The 19,986-nt window shown below is 36.4% G+C and overlaps 1 protein-coding gene across 2 annotated transcripts in view; it reads right to left on the reverse strand.

Moving 5' to 3' along the window:
• The window catches only part of PARG (poly(ADP-ribose) glycohydrolase), a 65,469-nt gene that overhangs the window by 3,809 nt on the left and 41,674 nt on the right, over positions 1-19,986 (reverse strand). For both annotated transcript variants that reach the window (XM_080597858.1, XM_080597857.1), the window contains exons 10-17: positions 19,417-19,496; positions 17,587-17,647; positions 16,873-16,948; positions 15,390-15,537; positions 9,283-9,361; positions 8,220-8,328; positions 4,424-4,529; positions 446-574 (exon numbers count right to left, since the gene is read on the reverse strand). In XM_080597858.1, the coding sequence (XP_080453984.1) occupies positions 446-574; positions 4,424-4,529; positions 8,220-8,328; positions 9,283-9,361; positions 15,390-15,537; positions 16,873-16,948; positions 17,587-17,647; positions 19,417-19,496 (788 nt within the window). The remainder of the gene's footprint in view (positions 1-445; positions 575-4,423; positions 4,530-8,219; positions 8,329-9,282; positions 9,362-15,389; positions 15,538-16,872; positions 16,949-17,586; positions 17,648-19,416; positions 19,497-19,986) is intronic.

The following is a 19,986-nucleotide window of genomic DNA, read 5'->3' on the forward strand; positions in this document are numbered from 1 at the left end:
GGGATGTACTACTTTTCTTGTATTGCTGCTGTATAACAGATCTGACTACTAATTCTTCTTACAGCATTACAGGATTAAGCCAGAACCACGATAAGACATCTCTATCAACAATGTGAAGAAGGTGTATATAGATTTTCCTTTTTTTTTTTGGAATTATTTTTGTTATATTAAAAAAAAATTTTACAAATCTTTGGTCTACCATGTGTATTTTTATTTTCCAAATTCTGGAGCATAACTCCTAAGTGTGCTATTCAAGGATTCTATAAGTCCAACAGATTAACATTGTTCAGCTGACCCTGAATCAAGAGCTCCCCACTCTGAAAACAGGTGAAAATAAACCGAGATCCACTTGCTTGGGTACAGAACTCGATTACAGTAATTCTTACTGGACAGTTTCTACTTATAGAGAAGTCCCTGCTGTATGAAAAGATTTCTGTATGCTCACCAACAGTTTGGCCCTTCTCACAGAGAAAAGTGTGCATGCTGTAAATATCTCGCATCAGCTCCACATCTCCAAAGGTAAAATAAACAACATCACGTCCAGACTCAGCAGCTGCCAATATCTGTATTAAGGCTGAAATAACAGAAAACCAGATTACACTCATGAATGCAGGATAAAACAATTTGTTGAAGGGAAAAAACACAGCTTAAGGTTTACAGCAAATCATCATACCACCCATCTCCAGGTGAACACTGCAAAGCAATTTGAACAATAGGCAGGTAAGTTACTTCCACTTTTAAAACAAAGTACAGAATATTGGGCACAGCAGCTCAAAACGTTGAAGTATTCTGGTGCAGCCACTAGCGATAACTGCCTTTACTTCCTGGATAAACTCTTTAAAAAGTAAGAATAAAAAAGTGAAGTCCATCCCCCCGGTCCCAAGCTGCACACGGCCGTTACTTACCCACTAAACCTGTGCATCAGCCTAAGAAAACAGGCCACCACCTTATATCCTGGTTTAAGCTATTTATAATTGAGTCAAAATAGTTGGGTAAAAAGTGACCGCAGCAAGTCACAATTTCCATTCTCCGCCTTCCTTCTGAAGGAATGGAGCTTACTCTTTTACTGGCTTAGCCACACACAGCAGGAGCTGATCTTACTTTCATCTCCCAAGAGATCTGTGATTCTGCAGCCTCTTACTGTGCAATTTAAGGTTTGCATTTTACTTGTAATAGAATTATGCAGCATGAAATACGATGGCTTGTTCTGACCTCTAAAAAGGGGGGGGGGTCTTATGGGTACTGCTTTGATAATCATCTTTACAATAACAATATTTATCACATTTTAATTAATTACTGGGTAGAAAACATTTTATTCTAAATAAAACAGCATACGTTCTGAATTACTACCTGCTAGTGGAAACTAAGTAGAAAGCTCTTCATAGCTGAGCTATGAACAGAGACTTAATAAAATATTGCATTCTCTAATCAGAAAACTCTGGTAAATCCATAGGTAAAGTTATAAATTACATGATTCACATGGAAAATTAATCTCAATCTGGGAATGATATTTTAATTAAAATACTGAACCAGCTGTGGATTTGGTAAAGCTTCAGTAGTTCAGCTTTTAAAGGGCCTAATTAACTAGCTTGCATAGGGGAACAGAATCTAATGAATCTTCATATTCATTCCAAACAAACAATGCAGTTTCACTTTACACAAGACATATTAAAAGTATGCTACTGTTTATTTTGACTTGCTATAAATCTCATCAAACAGGGGTCGAAATTTCTGTCAAGAGTCAGGCTTCACAGTCTTCCAGGCATTAATGATACACGAGACCATTTGAAACCTCCATCGTACTGACACAAGAGACCACCAGTAACAGAGCCTGGGGCACAGGGGACTGCAGCACTCACATCCCTTGTGCCCCAGCTGATGTGACCCCATTTGGCTCTGCAGGACCCGCACCCGAAGGAGTGGCTGCATTGACGTACTTTCTTCTACCACCCAGTGAGCCCAGGACTGCAGCGTAACACAAATCCGGTTGGGGACCCACTCAGCCTCACAGACCTGGCACATGGAACAACTTCATTCTGCTCCAGTCCCATTTCCCAGAGGAAAGGAGGTTATCAGCAGGGCCTGCCTGCGCCTATAAATGGTTAAATCATCCTCTGGTTTCAAAACCAAGACAAGATCTTCCAACTTTCCCAACCATATAATCATACATTTTCAGTATTTAAAGGCTTATGTTCACACTAATATTTTGTGGAAATATCCCTAACTTAGATAAATGAGAAAAATTCCAGCTATCAGGTCTTTCATTTATAAAGCCAGATTCAGTTCAAACACTTCAGTTTTCACATCATCTATGACCTTGATTGTAACCATGTTTTTAATACACAGTCACGTCCTTTAATTCATGACTTAAAAAATCATGATAAAATATGATACTGCATTATGGAACTTATCCAATTATATCCATTTATATCAAATCACTTGGTTGTTCTGAAGTCCCTGTTACAGATACAGATACTACATTTGAAAGGATCATGGTGTATATATTCAAGAATGTCACATGAAAAATATTTTCATCTTTAATTTAATAATTATGAAAATTGACATTACAATGCGCTGCCAATCGAGTGTAATCAAAAAAGATTTTGGGGAGTTGAATAACGTTGTATTGATAATCTTAGAGTTTGAAAACATTCTGAAACAAGGAATTTATGAATCCCTGTGAACCATAAAAGGTTGTTCTGCAGTATAATTTGGTTAAAGAGAAGTGGAAAACATTGAGAGAATTTGCAGTTTAAAACAACCTTATACAGCATTCTAGAACAAAAGGTGGAAACGCCTTTAGTACTTAAGACCGTGTAAAAGTATCTGAGCTAGAAACATTGGTTTCACTTGGTTATCACAAATCAAGTGCAACTCTAAGTCTCATGAAAAACACACAAGACAAATTATTGTACCATTTTCCTAGCTCATAGTCAACCAAAAAATTGAATCATCTTATTTCCAGTCAGCATTGGCTCAGAGAAAGATGTCACACGCTAAAGACTATGTCCATATCCGATAGCACATCCCTGTCATTTAATTTTCTTTATTAAGTATTGATTTTGCAGAGTCAACTAAGAAATTAAGCTCAGTTTCCAAGAGAGCAACATTAGACTGAGGAGTTACTGATCTCTTTCTTTGTAACGCCTGCCAAAAAAACAGGAGGTGACTTAAGAGCACACACACAAACACATTTGAATGAGCACTTCCATAACAGCAGCAATGCTGTAATTGGCTGTTAAACATTAATTTGGCAAACTGGGGGGGGGGGAAACAAGGTTGATCTGAAACCAGAGGAAAAGTTATTAATATTTTATTTTGAGCTTTCATTTAAGTTAAAATTAAACAGGGTTCACAGCAGATTTATTGACTCTCATGAGCTCATGGCTCATTTCTTTGTCTACAAAGACATCTTTTCTTATGGGCTACCTCACCAAATGGACTCAACTCTGGCAGTCTTTGTCAGTATACCTTGCTTCTGAGCTCTGACTGATGGAGGAGAAATAAAGCAATCCAGGGAACACTCCTTAAGCTAGAAGTTACATCCAGTGCTGAACAAGTTACAGCCTAGATCAGATAAGCAGTATTTTTTTTAAATCAGAAACCAACACATCAGAAAAAGAGGGATATTATAATTCAGATCCAAGAGGGGTCCTTAGGAGTCCTTATGTAAATCAAAACATTGATTATGATTCATGCTAGGAAGGTTTAATAAAACATGATCAGATCTTACTTTTGGTATTGACAATCTGCACTTTGCAACCAGTTTTGTCTAATGGAAATCAAAAAATAACTGTTATGCAACCAATGAGAATTGAGAGAAAAATAGATTCTCAATGAGTAAGAGACGATTAGATAGAAGACTAATGAAACTGATAGCCTGATGATTATTTGATAATGTAATGCCCTAAAGCTGTTCAGAAAAAAAAAGTACTCTCCAAATGTTTGAAAATAATAAAAATGCAGATTTCTTTGCAAGAGTATGAATTTTTAGGCATAGGCTAGAAAGACTGGTCCAGAAATATCAACTGATTTACATGACTGAGAGCTAAAATGCGTAGGTTCTTTTGCAAAGTAATATTGAATATCCATGGTTCTGAAATTTTCGGTGCTACAAATCCTTACAAACCTGACATTTCAGAAACCACCACATACTTATTTCAAACCTTAAACTGAAAACAGCATAGAAAAGCAGCATGCATTTTTATTGTTTAAGATCATATCGCTCATATCCTAAAGATCTAAGTTAATAAACTAGTTCTATTGACAGTTCAATCAACTTTAGCCAAGAATCAGAATAACAGTTAATACTATTAAAAAAATTTAAAAAAATGTACTTTCCTGGAAAAAAAAAGAGTAAGGTCAAAAATAAAAATCTAAGTTATTTGATTCATTTGGACATTAATGTATTACTACAATTTACCTTTTAATCTGGAGTCCCCTCCAAAGGCACCACATCCCCAGTTTCCTGTGGCTATTGCAGAGAGATGTTGAGGCGGAACATTGGGTCGAGAGAAGCCACAGTAGGCCTGCAGGCAGACAAGAGTCAGAAGATGAAGTTGACACGCAATCTGGTACGCTATTTTCAAACAACTAGATGATAACAATAATCAGTGCTGTCTTGTAGCAATAAAAAAAAATGAAATAAACGCAATATATCATTAGTCTTTCTTTAAACTGAAAGTCAATCATGGTATCAGTAAAGAATTTAAGGCAAGAATTTTGCCTTACTTGGCTCCAAGATAACAATTAGATGCAGGTGCAGATTCTTAAGGATTTCAAAGCTACAGGAAAGTTTTCAGGATAGCTGGAGCAGAGAATGTAAAAGTAGATTATATTACATCTGTTTCTTGTTGGCACACTTGAACATGACAGCTAAACTGCTGCAGCCAGTATTCCTAAAATTCCTTAACATAAAGTAAGATACAAAATGGCATCTTAGAATACAGGTCTAAAACAATAAACAAGGACAGGAGAAAAAAGTCAAATAATCACTAAAATCTTGAGTAAAGGCAGGTGCTTCCATATGCAGAAAAAAAGTGTCTAAATCTCTCTAGGAAGTTTTTCAATGGTACAAAAAATGGTTGAACACTGCTACAGATTGTAGTACCCATGTTTGCACCGTTACCTGATCTAAGCTGTAAATTCACACTTCTGCTACTTACACTTTAGCAGTGTGCCATGACTCAGAGTTTGCATAACAACACTTTAATACCATCAGGTGCGTGCAGCTTCTTAAACTCTCGAGTCAGAACTGTCCACACCCTCAGTGTCCCAAGCATGCTTATAATAAGTAAACAAATAAATAAATGCATAGATAAAGTGGGCCAAGCAAGACCGTACTCTGGCTGCCTGGAAAACAATCCATCTCCATCCTCCCAGTGAGGGAAATGGAGCGGTGTTACAAGAGGATGACATTTTCTTCTCACCTTTTACTTAATGGGCATGTATTCCTCAGCTAGCCATGAAAGAAAACAGAATAAAAACAGTCTTGTCAGACACAGTAAGTCAGCAAGTGCTTGGAAAGACACCAGCAGCAAAAAAGAGTATCTAAGTGAGTGCTCCTCTATGATTTTTTATAGCAAATAAAGGATAAAGCTAGAACTAATCACTTTCCAGGAAAGAAACAATGCACTGATATTTTAAATAGCTTTCACACCTATGAACACAAAAACATGAAAGCCTTCTGTGTACTTTTAAAGCAACTGCTTCTGTATGGGAAACAGAAGAGCTGTTCGTTTTGAACTACATGAATGAATCTGCTTCAAGTTATAAGCAACCCTCTATAAATTGCATCTCACCTTATTTAGAAGTTGTGTGATGTTTGTAATTGGTTTGTTTTCATTTAAAAATGGTTCAATATAGTTCTCACAGCTAAGCCTGTTTGAAACATAACTGTTCTGTGTACCATAATTTTTAGGGAAGCATTTCTTGCCAAGTATGAAGCTGTAGCTATTGTATTCATTTTAAATCAGTGGTCATCAAAATAAGCTTCATGACATTTATGACCAGGATTGCAAGCACAACTGTAAGTCAGTTGTTCCTTAGTATTTGGGAAGTGGAACTTCCAGCTGATAGAGTTATTGATAGGGACAGACTTCATGAGGCAATAATCTCAAGGGGCTAGCAAAGCTAACAAAGATCACATCTCTTACAAAAATATCTGCAAATCTTAATGCTGAAATCAGATGCCATTTTTTTCTCCTCATTCTGAAAAGCTGACTTCAGACACTATTAATCTTTTTTCAGTTAAACTAGAAACAAGGGTCAGCCTCAGACAGGCAGCTTTCAAGAAAACTAATTGTGAACATCTGGTGCCATAAAGCAAATAGATCTTATAAAGGAAAAATCATATGGGCTTATAAGAAAATATGAACTGTAAGAAGAACCACTCCATTCGAGTTGTTTCAACCATTTCCTATTGTTCCAAAATTATAGTTGGACAAAAAAGCCTCTGGAAACAAATGGAGGATGAGTTACATCTACTAATACACTGATATTTTACAGCCTCTGTGCATATACTGTCCTTAACTAGTCATAATTTTTTGAAAAACAGTAGAAATAGAGATGCAGCTTATTCTGTCAACTTGCTTTCACCCATGAAAAAAAATCTTAAAGTTAGTGTAAGTTTTAAAACAAACTTAAAAGCCATGATAGTACATTTGAACGTTTGATTTGTTAGAATATTAGTCTCCAATAAACTTAATTCTGTTTACTATTATAAAATTTCATTTACTCACATCAAGATTTTCTTTAAATACCAACCAGTCCTTGTCAAACACCACCATCCAAACTGACACACTGTATAGAAGTTCCATGGACCTACCATGATTTATTTTAAAACAATCCAAATCCAATTAATAATACTGAAAATTTTAGGCAGATCATAAATTCACTATCGTAGGCAATCTGAATTTTGTACCAAGATATCACTGAAGTTTACAAGATTTACTGTCTTTTTCAGGGCTAATTTAACTGCCAACCACAAAGAAACGAGCTGATGAATGTTACTTTAGTCACAGGGCTAAGGTTTGAAGACTACACCTTAGATTAGTCCTTCAGTCCTGTACATCATTTCTGGGAGGAAAAAAATTGATTAGCATTCCTCTTCTCTTTTTAGCTGAAAATAAGGAATCTAATCTATGTCTAAATTTCAGATGCATCCTAGAATATCTTATACCCTCCTACACCACAGAAAGTAGGAGACCTTCTAACAGCTGTAGGATCATGCCCTTATATTTAACCCCCTAGGTAAAGCATAGGCCTGCTGCGTCTATTAACATATAAGCATGCTACACAGACTGTTGGCCTGTTTTCAACCCAAACATAAGCATACTAATCTAGTGTAACTGTACAAGCATTCTTGTACTCAACTGCCCATAAAAATCACATTGCCATTGCTACAACAGGCCACAGACATTGCACTATCTATGCCTTATGCTAACCATGCAAGGCCCTCCATCTGGCCCTGTTATCAACTTATTATGACAATTTGCTGTGTGGAGATTGATGATAGGTATCTCTTGTTATGATAAAATTTAAGAATGAGATAACAGCAAAGGCCTTGAAAACATCAATATGGGCTGAAAGCTAGTGCCCCAGGTTTAAAAACAGCTCACTGATGGCAATTACCCATAGTCATTGCAAAAGCACAACCTCAAGAGCTGGGAATTAGCTTCAAAAATTTGAAGAATTTCTGCCTCAAGAAAAGCAGCAGCAGCTAAGCAAGAAGGGGAAAAAACAGAACAAAACCAACCCCCAAACAACTCGCATAATATGTAAATACTCCAAGAGTTTACATGAAAGGTAGAAGAGAAGGAAGTGGCACCATATTTATGAACTGTCACCATGTTAACACACAAGGTGCCCCCTTCTCCACCTTGACTGAAAGACTGATTGGGATTCAGCAGAGCCAATCATGGAGAGAACTTAACAGGTTAGAAGCAGGACAGGTAAGAGTTTGCAAAACATATAACTTTTCTTTATAGTTTTGAAAATGAAGTAAAATACCCCTTTGAACAACGCATCAAGGAATAAATCATTCTATTTGACAAGCTTCTACTTTAACAACATATGGCAAAACCCTGAAATACAGCTATTGTAAAAGACAACTGAGCAAAAACTTTCTTATTTGAAGATGATAATACAAAAATATTTGAAAAGTTACAGCAAACAATGAAAAAGCCTTAGACAGCAGGCTGTTGTAAAAAGTTCCTTGCCTTGTTGAGCTCTCTTCTGATTTTCTCTGGACCAAACTGATCAAGGAAACGTCTGAAGTGGAATGCATCTATAGCGACAATTTCAGTGTAGCGTCGCTGCCATTCATCCCTAAATTTGGAGGAAGAAAAGATGACAGTAAAATTAGTGTGTTATTATTATTATTATTGGCTACATAATCGCGATCTAAAATGAGCAATTCCCTGCAGAGCTGCTCCATTCGAAGAAGCTAGAAAGGTACTCTTGGAACAATGGAGCACTGAATATGGCATCAGAAGAGACAGGTTTCTATATAAATTTACAAATACTCTGTCCTAGACTCTGAATGTAAAAGTAGAAACGTGAAACAAATCTAAACAATACTGTTTATTAAGTACAGAGGAACACAACATGGTCAAAAAAGAAGTACTTTGGCTCTTTACCTACCTCCAAAATTTATAGAATCACAGAATAGTTTGGGTTGGAAGAGACCCTTAAAGATCATCCAGTTCCAACTCCCTGCCACCGCTACGGGTCTACTAGACAAGGTTGCTTAAAAGTCCCATCCAACCTGACCTTGAACACTTGATATAGGAGAGTACATTTTTTACATTTCCATACAAAATTGATAATCTTGTGTATTCACTATGAATTTATTTCCCCGACAATGCTGTCAAGAGCTCAGAGCTTTCTACTTAGACTCACAATATTAAATCTTATTTTGCCATACTAATAGTAATATGATGTATACAATGATACCCTGACACTCATGGTATCATTGTCAAACTTCTTGTGACAAATTACAATCCACAGTTCAGTCAGTATCTTCAGAAAACTTTGGATTCAGTACATAAAATGTAAAAGCTGTTGATTTAAGAACTGACAAGTTAGCAGGTACCATCATTAGTATCAGTAAAGCAAGGAAGACAATAGATTAGGAGGTAACTTTCTTAGCTGGTTGGCTCTACTGAAGAGAGCAGGATCAAGCAATAAAATTCTCTGTTAAGACAAATACTCGAGGCACCAAGTTTCAAGTTTAAGTTCTACGTTTATTCCTTCACTTGAAATATGCATGTGGAACTTTACCTTGGGGTCTTATCTTCATGGCTTCTTGCCCACCGGTAAGTTTCTGCATAGCCCGTATATTCACTGTACTGCTCAGTACCTGAAACAAGTGATTTACCATATTACATACAAAATATCTAAATATTTTTTTCTCTTGGAAAATCTTTCATTGGAATCACTGCCTCTCTGAATGAACATGCACCTCTCAGAAACATCAACAGAAGCTAGAGATTCATCACTGTATACAATTCTTGAAACCAGTACAGGCTTCTTTGTCACACTATGTAATGTTTATTCTGTGGCAGACATTGCAAATATAGATCTTGTATGTGTGCTGTCCAGTATATAACTAGAAGATAGTTTTTGATTTTTCCACTCCCAAATCAAATAGGCTCTCAATATATTGCTTGTCTTCTTTCAAGTTCTCCCGGTTAACATGTGGTTAACAAAGACTGCCAGTCTCCCCTCCAGCATGGGGACCAAAATGGAAGCAAGGTTTCTTTTAAGATGTACTGAGGAGCAAAACTTGAGAGAAGTGTCTGGTCAGCATTACTGGAATACACTGTCAGGCTAACAAAGGAAGGCTACCATTTTTTGAAGAATACAGAAAACCAGAAGTTGGTAGGTGTGGCTTTCTGTCTTTTTGGTTTGTTTTGTTTAAAACATAGAGCAGCAAGCATATTCCTCAGTTTTGATGACCAGGTAACCTCTAAGAACTAGATAATTTCATAGTTTTTGATGGACTGGTATATGTTATTAACCATCATAACTCCCTTCAAGATGGCAGCTCAGTTCCAGTGCTTTGAAATTGGAATAGGAACCAAACAGGGAAGAAAAAAGAAATTCTAAATGAATCAAAGGAAATCAAGCCATTTACATGCAGCCTATACTCACTACATGATACAAGTTATTAATTAGTATAACTCATATCTAAGGGCATTTTTGAGGTAAACACAATGAGTCACCCCTCCACTTAAAACATGGCAATACTACTTCATCACAATTTAGCCAAAAGCTGGGCTGACAGTTTAAGATACATGAGATGAAAGATATAAAGAAGATTTAAAAGCGTATGTGGCAGGCTGCATGTTTCCACTGAACGATTTTATTTCTCTAACACAAAATTAGTGTCTACAAATCCACAGAAAAGCCCGATGGTAGGAACAAAGATTTCCAACACACTAGTGTTACTCCAGTTGCAGCCCTACAACCTCGAGGGCAACCCTACGTAAGGCTAGGTAGGACTGTTAAGCTTCCAAGTCTCACTGCCCAGTAACACCTCCTTTCCTCTTGTTATTTTGTTTTGCATTTGCTCTGTATGATTCTGGCACTATGGTTGCTGACATGAATTCTTAGATATTACTGCAATTAATGGCACTGAATGTACTGAAAGGCTGCTGCTCCCAGCCGTGGTGGTCAGTACCAAGAGGCTACTTCTGTAGAAGCCTGAGGACCCAGAAAATCATGTCTTGCACATACTTGGCTGCCCTGTGAAAAAGCCTGTGAAAAAGGTCTCTTGCAAGCATTAAGGGCTGTAAGAAAGTAGCACATGAAGTAGCTCTAGTGATTTTAGCTCTTTTGCTCTACTACCCAAACTACCTTTCAAAGGTTTACCCTGAGAACAAGGACAGCATTTTAACAGAGGGTAGGGATCATAACCCTTCTAAAAGGTCAGCTTTCACTCCATCTTACTGATTTTCAGGTTCCTGCTTCGAAACTCGACGATGCAAAAACGCAAAGAAATACTCCTGAAGTTTTTTGCCACAACAAAATCACTCTTCCCCCGTTTTAGGCTTGTAACAGCTGAACTATTTTCAGTTGAATTCCAAAGGTAGGTGATTGAAGAGAATACCTTGTTTGGGAAATTTCTGCTCATACCGGTATAGTTTGGCACAAGTTATAAACAGTGCAAGAAAAAGATGACAACTGCTAAGCAACCCCTTAAACATAAACAGCAACACCAGTTATGCCAGTAAACATAACAGAAACATAGAGTTTAGAAAGACCTGTGAGCATTCAAAATAACTGACAGCACAAAATGTATGATTACTAAGAAGAGAGTGATGCCTATCGCACAGATTGAAAAACTTGTCATCTCAGAGTATCACCAATCTCTAAATAGGAAATTAAAAACGTTGAAAATCAGAAAAATAAAACTGTTCACTTTTAATCTCATCTGATAAGGAAATTTGGATGCTTGTTTTCAGTAGCCTTAACTATATGAAACACAAGCTGTTAAAAATGTTTAAGTTGATGCTTATACTTCAAGACATTTTCCCCATTTACACAAATCCATTTTTACTAAGACTTACCAGTGCTAAAGACTTAAGGCTTATCAGTGCTTCTTTAACTCATCTGCCTTATTATCCACTCGTTATTTATTTAGATATGTCTAGATGATTAGCCACACTGAGGACACAAACTCCACTCAAGGCTATTTTTGAAAAGTTGCTAATCAAAGCAATTGTGATGGTAAGAGACTGCTCACCAAGAACCCACTTTCTGTTGCAAAATCAAAGTTTAAAAAAAAATCACTATGGCAGAACATTCCTATAAAGTCATATTCATCCACGTCCTTACACACAAGACAACTGTGATCAGCTTAGATATTCAGAAGTCAGCCTTCAAATTGAATTGTAGGCTATCAGTTGTCAGTTAAGACTTTTCCTGAACAAGCTAAAACTCAGATTTACGGATAAACTTGGGAAAAGTGTCTGAGCAAAGAGTAAGAAAAGGCAAACAAGGGAAGTGTTTAACTTTCCTGACAGCTCTTATTAGGGGACAACCAACAAAACTTCAGCTTTGTAAAGAACGCATTTCCTTTTTGGAAATGGAAAGCACATGGAAAGCATATGAAGAAGAAAGACTGGATTAGCAAGATATTGTAACAAGATAGATAAATAACAAAGTATTATTTTTTCAAAAGCTGTTTTCGTTAATTTTTATGAAAGCGCAGTGTATAATGACAGAAGCACCAAGAAACAAACAAGCAAGTGCATACATAAAAAAAAAGAAAAACTTAAACACACAAACACTAAACTCATGTCCCAGCAACCCAAGGCTAATGAAAATCAATGGGTTTTCATGAGCAAAGCTCTGGAAATATGTCAGACAAAAACAGTTATTCAACTGGCAACCCTTTTGCCTGTGAACCACTGGGATATAAACTGCTATTGCTGGGAGATTGGAAGCAATACAGGATAAATTGGATATGTTTGTTTCCGGTGAATTTCCTTCCTCATCCCATAAAAAAAAAAGAGCCAAACAAGGCGCTGTAACACGGCTTTATCTTTAAAAACAAACTACAAAATACACAAAAGAATTCTGACTTACCCAAAGTTAAAACAAAGTATATACAAGTATGATTGAAAAACACATTCATAGTGAAACTTCCTTCATCAGAAGAATAACGACATTTCCAAGTACTAGCAGGTATGGGACCTTGTCCATGAAACGGACAATGTCCCTCCCTTCTCAGATTCCACAGTCTCGCTTTTCATTTGCATACAATTCATGTGGCATTATCAAATTCCCAGGAACAGGGATGAAAGAAGTACCACACTGTCCCCCTCTAGTTTTTCTTATGAGCTAGAAACAATCTCTCTGAAGAAACAGCACCACTAGCACTCCATAAAAATTAGTACATGGAAAAAGCCAGGATGTAGTTTTGTAGTTACTGACATAAACACACATTTACTGCCAAAGATGAGGGAAGGTCCTGCTCTGTCTTTCAATCAGTTCTGACTTAATAGGTATGCATCAGCATCAGTCTTCTTGCTCTCCTGGCCCCCCAGACAATGGCATGATCAGCCAATCCAGCTGAAAAACCACGTTATCATGAGTAAATTCTCAGCCGAACCAATTACCTGATCGAGTTTATTGCATGGGCAATGTGCTTAGAAGTCTCTGAAAATGCACCAATGAGACGCAGATAGGACTGGCCATCGTTCAATCCGCAGTTTTAAAGCAAACATGGAACACAGCTTCAGTGGCTCTTAACAGTGTCTGAATATACACGAACTCAAAGGAAAAACAAAAGCAAAAAATATACCCCCCCCAAAAAATACCAAAACAAAGAAAAAATCCTGAATGAAAACCCATGACTCGCTGTCACAGCTCTACCAGAAATGCAATTGTAGGAATCTCTGGCATTGCTGCTGACATTTCAGTAGGCAGATGTCTGTGTTGAAGAACTTGACTGTGCACGACCACTTCCATATTCAGTACAGCAGTGATCTTAACCAGATACCATGCAATCACAATGAATTTAATTTCTCTCCCATTTCTCAGACTCTTCTGCAAATTTAAGCTACACAGTTATACCCATTAGGCCACTGAGTCAAGATGCATCACAAAATGCAATTCATCAGGAGGATTGTGACATGCACTGGAGACTTGGCTATTAACCGAGATGGAAGAAGTCCAGGGATGAAATGAAAATGATGGAATGGCCATTTCCATTAGAGAAGAACACCCTATCATAAATACTAATTGCAAAACATTATGAAGTACAATGGCTCAAAAACCAGAAAAGAATATTGTCGCAGTGAAAAAACACCCTCACTGTTATTTGCTCATACCAAATCACCTTTTTTTTTTTTTTTTTTTTTTTACAATGGAATGGAAGCAGCTCTTTCAAAACATAAAATTTTTTCAATCTATTAGTACACAGACAGATAGCTGCACTGTTTTTACGCTCCTCAGAAAAGGCTCACTCAGAGGACAGTACTTGAATAAATTACTTCTGTTACAGTATCATATCCAAAACACACGACAGCAATCAGAATTGGCCAAGAATTTTAGCATTTATTTTTAAAAATAATCACAAAAGCAAGTTTACCCGGAAGTTTTCACAGAAAAGGCACTGGTTTTGGTAGGGTGGAAAAACAAACCAAAACACTCAGTGAAAAATTACCAAGGTTAAGACTGAAAACAAAAGAGGCTCTGGCCAATACAACCAGTAGCTTCAGGGCAGCGCAAGATTCAGAAGATCTAAGCTCAAATTTCTACCGTGCATGCATTTGAGAAAGAATGAGTGCTTTGGAAGGACTTTTTCCCAGAAATCTGTTCCAATACCTCCACAAATTCCAGTCTGTTGAGTCAATTCAGGTAATGAAAAATACCATTTATCTTTTTTTTTTTCTTACACTGTAGTAAGCTGAAAAATAACAAACAATCTATTACACTATTTGCTTGGAGGATCTCTTAATAAAATATTTTTATTTACTCCAAAGAATGGCTATAAAGAAAAAAAATATATCAACATTTTATTATTTTGCCAGTCACAAAGTGTCTAGCTGCTATGTTACCATGTATACAACCAGGACACAGCATTACCTGAGACTCACCAGTTCTTCCCAGTAACATTATCTGTTTTGTCACCTAGTTATTTTGATGCAATGCATAATAAAACATCCCAAATTTTAAAAGAGATGTGGAACAAAAGGAACAGTATTTTCAGTGAAGCACTGAACAGACAGTGCATACAGACTCACAACAATATACTGGAGAAGCACTTAGCTTTTGATGTTACAAGTTATGAACACAACTTATAACAAGTAACATGAACACTGTGTTTGTAACTTAAAAAATCAACGTACTCAAGAAACATTTCCTGACTTATTATCCTTTTTAACAGATGCTAATTTTTTCTTCTACTGCTTCCTTCCGTGTTTGGTAACCAGAAGCCAGTTCCTCCTCTCAGATTGTGCTTTCAGTCCCATGGATTACATTAATGTTACAAATTCCAGACAGGAACAAAAACCACCCTGCTTTGGCACAACAGAAACATTACCTGCTAATAGCTGGTAATTGTGGCTTTTACCTATGTTGCCCAACAGTATTCCTTATCTAGGTCTAAAGATGCTAAGTCCTTAAACAAGTTTATATAAGGTTAAAAAAAGTTCTGTGACACCTTGTCTGCTCTATTTGTTTCCTTCCTTCAAAAAAAGATGTACTGGAACAGTGGCCCTACAGTCTTAAGAAGTGGGGTGAACAAGGAAGCTTATTGTTAAATGAGTACAATCTTTTTCTTTTCCTACAATATTTAAGCATACTAAACAAGTTTAAATATATTTTCTACATAGAAAACCAGAACAAGATGTGAAACATTTACTGCAAAGACTAACCTGTGATGATAAGACATTCATTGTGATCCAAGACTTCAGTGATGAGCCTCGATACAATCAATTCTGGGTTGATTAAAAAACGAATTTCTTCTTGTACTAGTCCTGCCCCAGTGACACCACCTCCAACAAAACGGTTTGCAAAATCAACCTAACAAAAATATATTCAGGAGGATTAAGAGATAAGCAAATACCATAAAATCCTTTCATTTACTGAGGTAAATAAAGTCCTGTACAAATGTCAACTCTGTTGAGATCCACTGCTATCACTTAAAAATACAAGCAGCAGGAAATGCATGCTGCTAATCAGGTTCTCTCTCATTCTTCCCTTTCCTAGTTCTGAGAAAATTCAAAATGAGACAAGTGAGATATTATACAGCAAAATAAAGTTCTGCATATCAAAGGCTCTGAATCCAATTTTTAGTTTTGAAAGGGCATGCATTAATAATAAAAAGTTTCAGTAAATGTGAAAAATGGAAACAGCAGATTACAGTATCCTTTCTGCATTTTACAGACATAGAAAAATTATTAAGTTGTCCTTTCATAAGCTTTCTGCCTTGGCTGTCCACACGGAAGCATTTTTAGCTCAGCACTGCCCTGTACCAGTTGTTCTGTACTTAGAGGAATCTCTTACGGATTGTCCTTGAAACGCACTTGGAACAAGTCACGCCATTTTGATCATCACGGTTTCTGCCTGATATAGGGAAGCTATGGACTCTAATTTTTGCTGCAATGACATGTATTTTATAAATTACATCTTTTATATAGACAACAGTTTTAAAAGCAATTGCTTTTTTCAACAAATTACTATTTATGTAAATTACCAGCCCATGTAAATTTATAATTAAGAAGCTTGCACCACTTTTTCCTGTCTCAAGAAGAACTTTTTTTTTTTAATTAATTAATTTATGGTAACAGAACTCTAGAAGACAGATTTCTTTCCTTCTGTCTTTAAGGTTATTTGAAAACTCAAGTGTGTTCCTTGCTATAGATATGGACAGGACATCTTCCTTTATCAATTTATTTCAGCTGACTGGGTCTCAGACCAAAACAGTGGTGCTGTAGCAGCAAGAAGTCTCCTGAACTCCTGACCTGGTCACTGTCTGGGGCACAACTATCATAAGAAAAAAGAAAAAAAAGGGCACAAAACCACCAAAACCCTCGGCAGCTCATCAAAATTCCAGCCTGAAACTTTTATCTTGTCAATCTTTGATCTCAGTTTGAACCAAAGGACCTGAAGCTGTCCAGGGCTTGTGATTTTCTGTCAGCTAGTTCTGTAACAGGTACATCTACCAAACTCAGTGAGCTAGGGAATACTGATAGCACTAAGTCTGCTGGAATGGAATTCATCTTGATGTTTCATTTATATGCATAACACTTTGTCACTTAAGTCAATTGAGGATAAACAAATACTTTTAAACTGACAGACTGTAAAAATATCACAAAAACATGAGATAAAGCCACATTTACTGGTATATGCACTTACCTGTAGCATACCTTGTCCATTGCCTTCAATAGTGCCCTCATAGGTGACATGCAATCTAGACAGCTTTTTCTGAGATCTATCATTGAGGCAAAAAACATTGCACAGAAAAGATGATTACAGAATCCCCAGACAGACATCCATTTAAGAGAAAACCCATCCAAAACCTAGCTTTTTACGCACCTATGCGTAAGGTGGTTAAAAAATCCGAAGGATTTAGGAAAATGCATTTGCCTTTCTGAAACAATTTATTAAGGCTTAATAACGCAGTCAACAGTTCAGTTTCTCCACCATTTCCTTACAAAGCCCTAAATGTGAAATTTCATTTCCACATTTTTCACACAAGTCTGTACCACGTTAACTTGCTAACCAGGAAGAAAGCTGCAAGCATAGCTTTTTAATTCATTATATTTCCTGTCATTTCTGGCATCAAGTCAGCTCTCATTTTTTCTCCTCTCAAGCAACAAACAAAAGATATTACTGTTTTAAAAAAAATCTCTTAAGACTCGTTTGCTCCACAGGCAAACAGATATACTCAGGAACTCCAGGCACACAAACTGTTTGTGTCCATTCACCCACTTCTTTCTGTACTTCTCTCCATAGCAAGCCAAACCGAACATTTTCCGGATCACTTGCAGGTCTGAATCAATTCAACATTAATGGGATTCAGGTTAATCACTAAGCAAATTCTTATATTTAACAAGACGTTTGACTTACCTTTCCCAGTCTGGAAACTCTTGGAGACTTTGCCTTGTAAACGTCACCAATCCAGTAGGTTCTACAGGCAAACAAACCCCAGGGGAAAAAAAGTATTAACTGCTAGGCCTTTTAGATTATTTTAATTACAACAAACATAATTCCTGACAGGAACAGAAGAACTTAACTTTCCTCAAAAGCATGTATGGGTTTGAGAAGAACAAAAAAAAAAAAAAAAAAGAGTTGCTTGCTCTAAAAACAAACAGCTTCCAATAAATGAATGCTTCTCTACAAGGGAATACTGTTATCAGTGGCAATATACATATATTTTTTTCCAAATTAAGCATTCACCTGTTGACAAAATCTTCAGTTTACATAGTCTCTACTGTATTCCTTTACAAGGAATTCAATTACCATTTGCAATAAAAAAAGTTGTAAAATTATTACAGTCATTTATAGAGCTAAGTTACTTTTGTCTTACTAATTCCTTGCAAAACAAACAAACAAACCAAGAAATTGGGTCTTTTAAAAGTGTAATACAAACTTTTAATTCAAGAAAACAACATGCGAGAATGTCATTAAGTAGTTTGAAGTTATAACATTAAGAAATGCAATACAGTAGTTTTCATAAAGCATGCTCCCAACAGATTTCTGATGCACAGAGGGCCAGGGACAGCTGCAAAAAAATTTAAAACACTACTACTCAACTACTAAGAAAAAGCCAGTACACTACAGCCCTTCTCACTTACACACATAGATCACAACTTACATTTTACCCCAGAGATTTATTTCTATTGACACTGCTGAAAGTTTGTTAGCTGAAACAGGAGGTAGCATTTAATTAGTTGTGAATGAAAACGAACTGAAGATGGACTGAACCAAGTAAAGGGATTTTTAAAAGAGCTTGCAGCTGTTTTCCTATTTAGAACAAACCCTTCTGAGAGAATATGAAGCTAATAGTGAAACACTGACACAAAAAGAGAAAGTTCTATAAAAAATACTATAAGATATTGCTGCAGATGCAATATATGCAACTGCAGTAAAACCCCTTTCTCCTAAAAATGTAATATATAAGATCTGATACAGTTCATACTCTGATAAATATATTTTTGAGAGTTTACGCAGGCATTCAAATTAATGGCAACAAAAGAATATCTGACCATGCACACTAAGGAAAGTACCATGCTAATTTCTAGAAGAGTTGAAGACATCTCACTTCTTGATACCATTTGCTTTATTTTAAGCTGGGAAAAGTTCACAGCAGCTTTGTTTTGGAAGAAGAGAAGGGAAAAACCTGAAGTATCAATGCCAGCAAGGAAAAATCACTTAGAATTACAAATGTCATAGTCAGAGGACTAAATGGGCATACTGCAGAAAATCTGGAAACTGATCCAGAATCTTTAAGCAAGAGATAGTACCTGTAATTTTAATGATCATATATGTTAAGTTCCTTCTGCTTTCTCACTCTGGTATGGTGCACCAAGTATTTGCATATATTATACACACACACAAAATATATGTGTTTATGGATACAGAACTACACATTTGATATATAGCTTATATATAAATGTGTGTGAAAATATCTGTATTTGTATACAGATATTTTAGACATACATAAACACACTCCTCAGAAAAAAAGGAACACAGAATAAGCTCCACGCAAAAAATGAAATTGCATGTCTCATCTATATGGGATAAATTGACACTAAGAAGAATATCAGTGCACTCGGTGTTCTGGCTTTTGTTAGACATTTCCATCATAATGCCACATAGCCATTTCTAAATTGAATGGGATTAAATTCTTCATGTATCTGCTTCATAGCTCAAAAAAAAAAATACAACAAGAATTACTTTTTTCTGTGACTCTTCTAAAATAGCAGAAAAGCGTCTTAAGTTTCTCAGGCTTCCTTGGTGACCGTCCTTCAAACAACCTGGAAAACAGACATAAAAGCAATTTGATTAGATTTCAGGGAAACACACGTAGCCTAATTACTATGCAGTATGTAAAAACGGAAAAGCAGTTTGCCCTCCTTAAAGTCAACCACTTCAGTGTTATATGACCAAGCCACAGAGGGGCTGTCCAGGCAGTTCTTTCCACAAAGTATTTACTCACAAGGCTGCTACACTGTGCCTCCATTGCCATGATCCTGAACAGAAACCATGCCCTTCATACCACTCGTTATTCAGATAACAGGCTTGAAATCTACACAAATACTGAGATGATGCATTTCCCACAGCTACTTGGAAAGTACATTTATGCGCTTACATATGTAGTACACTTTAAAGGCAGACAGTCAAAAATATACACCTTCACAAAAGCACATTCTTCAAAGTAGAGCCGTTTCGTAGGTTCATTCACTAGATAAGTTTCTGATGAAGATGATAATGAAATATCTATCTTATATTGATTTTGTAGTATCA

This window comes from Anser brachyrhynchus, assembly GCF_964034855.1.
Source record: "Anser brachyrhynchus genome assembly, chromosome: 6".
NCBI classification, from domain to species: domain Eukaryota; kingdom Metazoa; phylum Chordata; class Aves; order Anseriformes; family Anatidae; genus Anser; species Anser brachyrhynchus.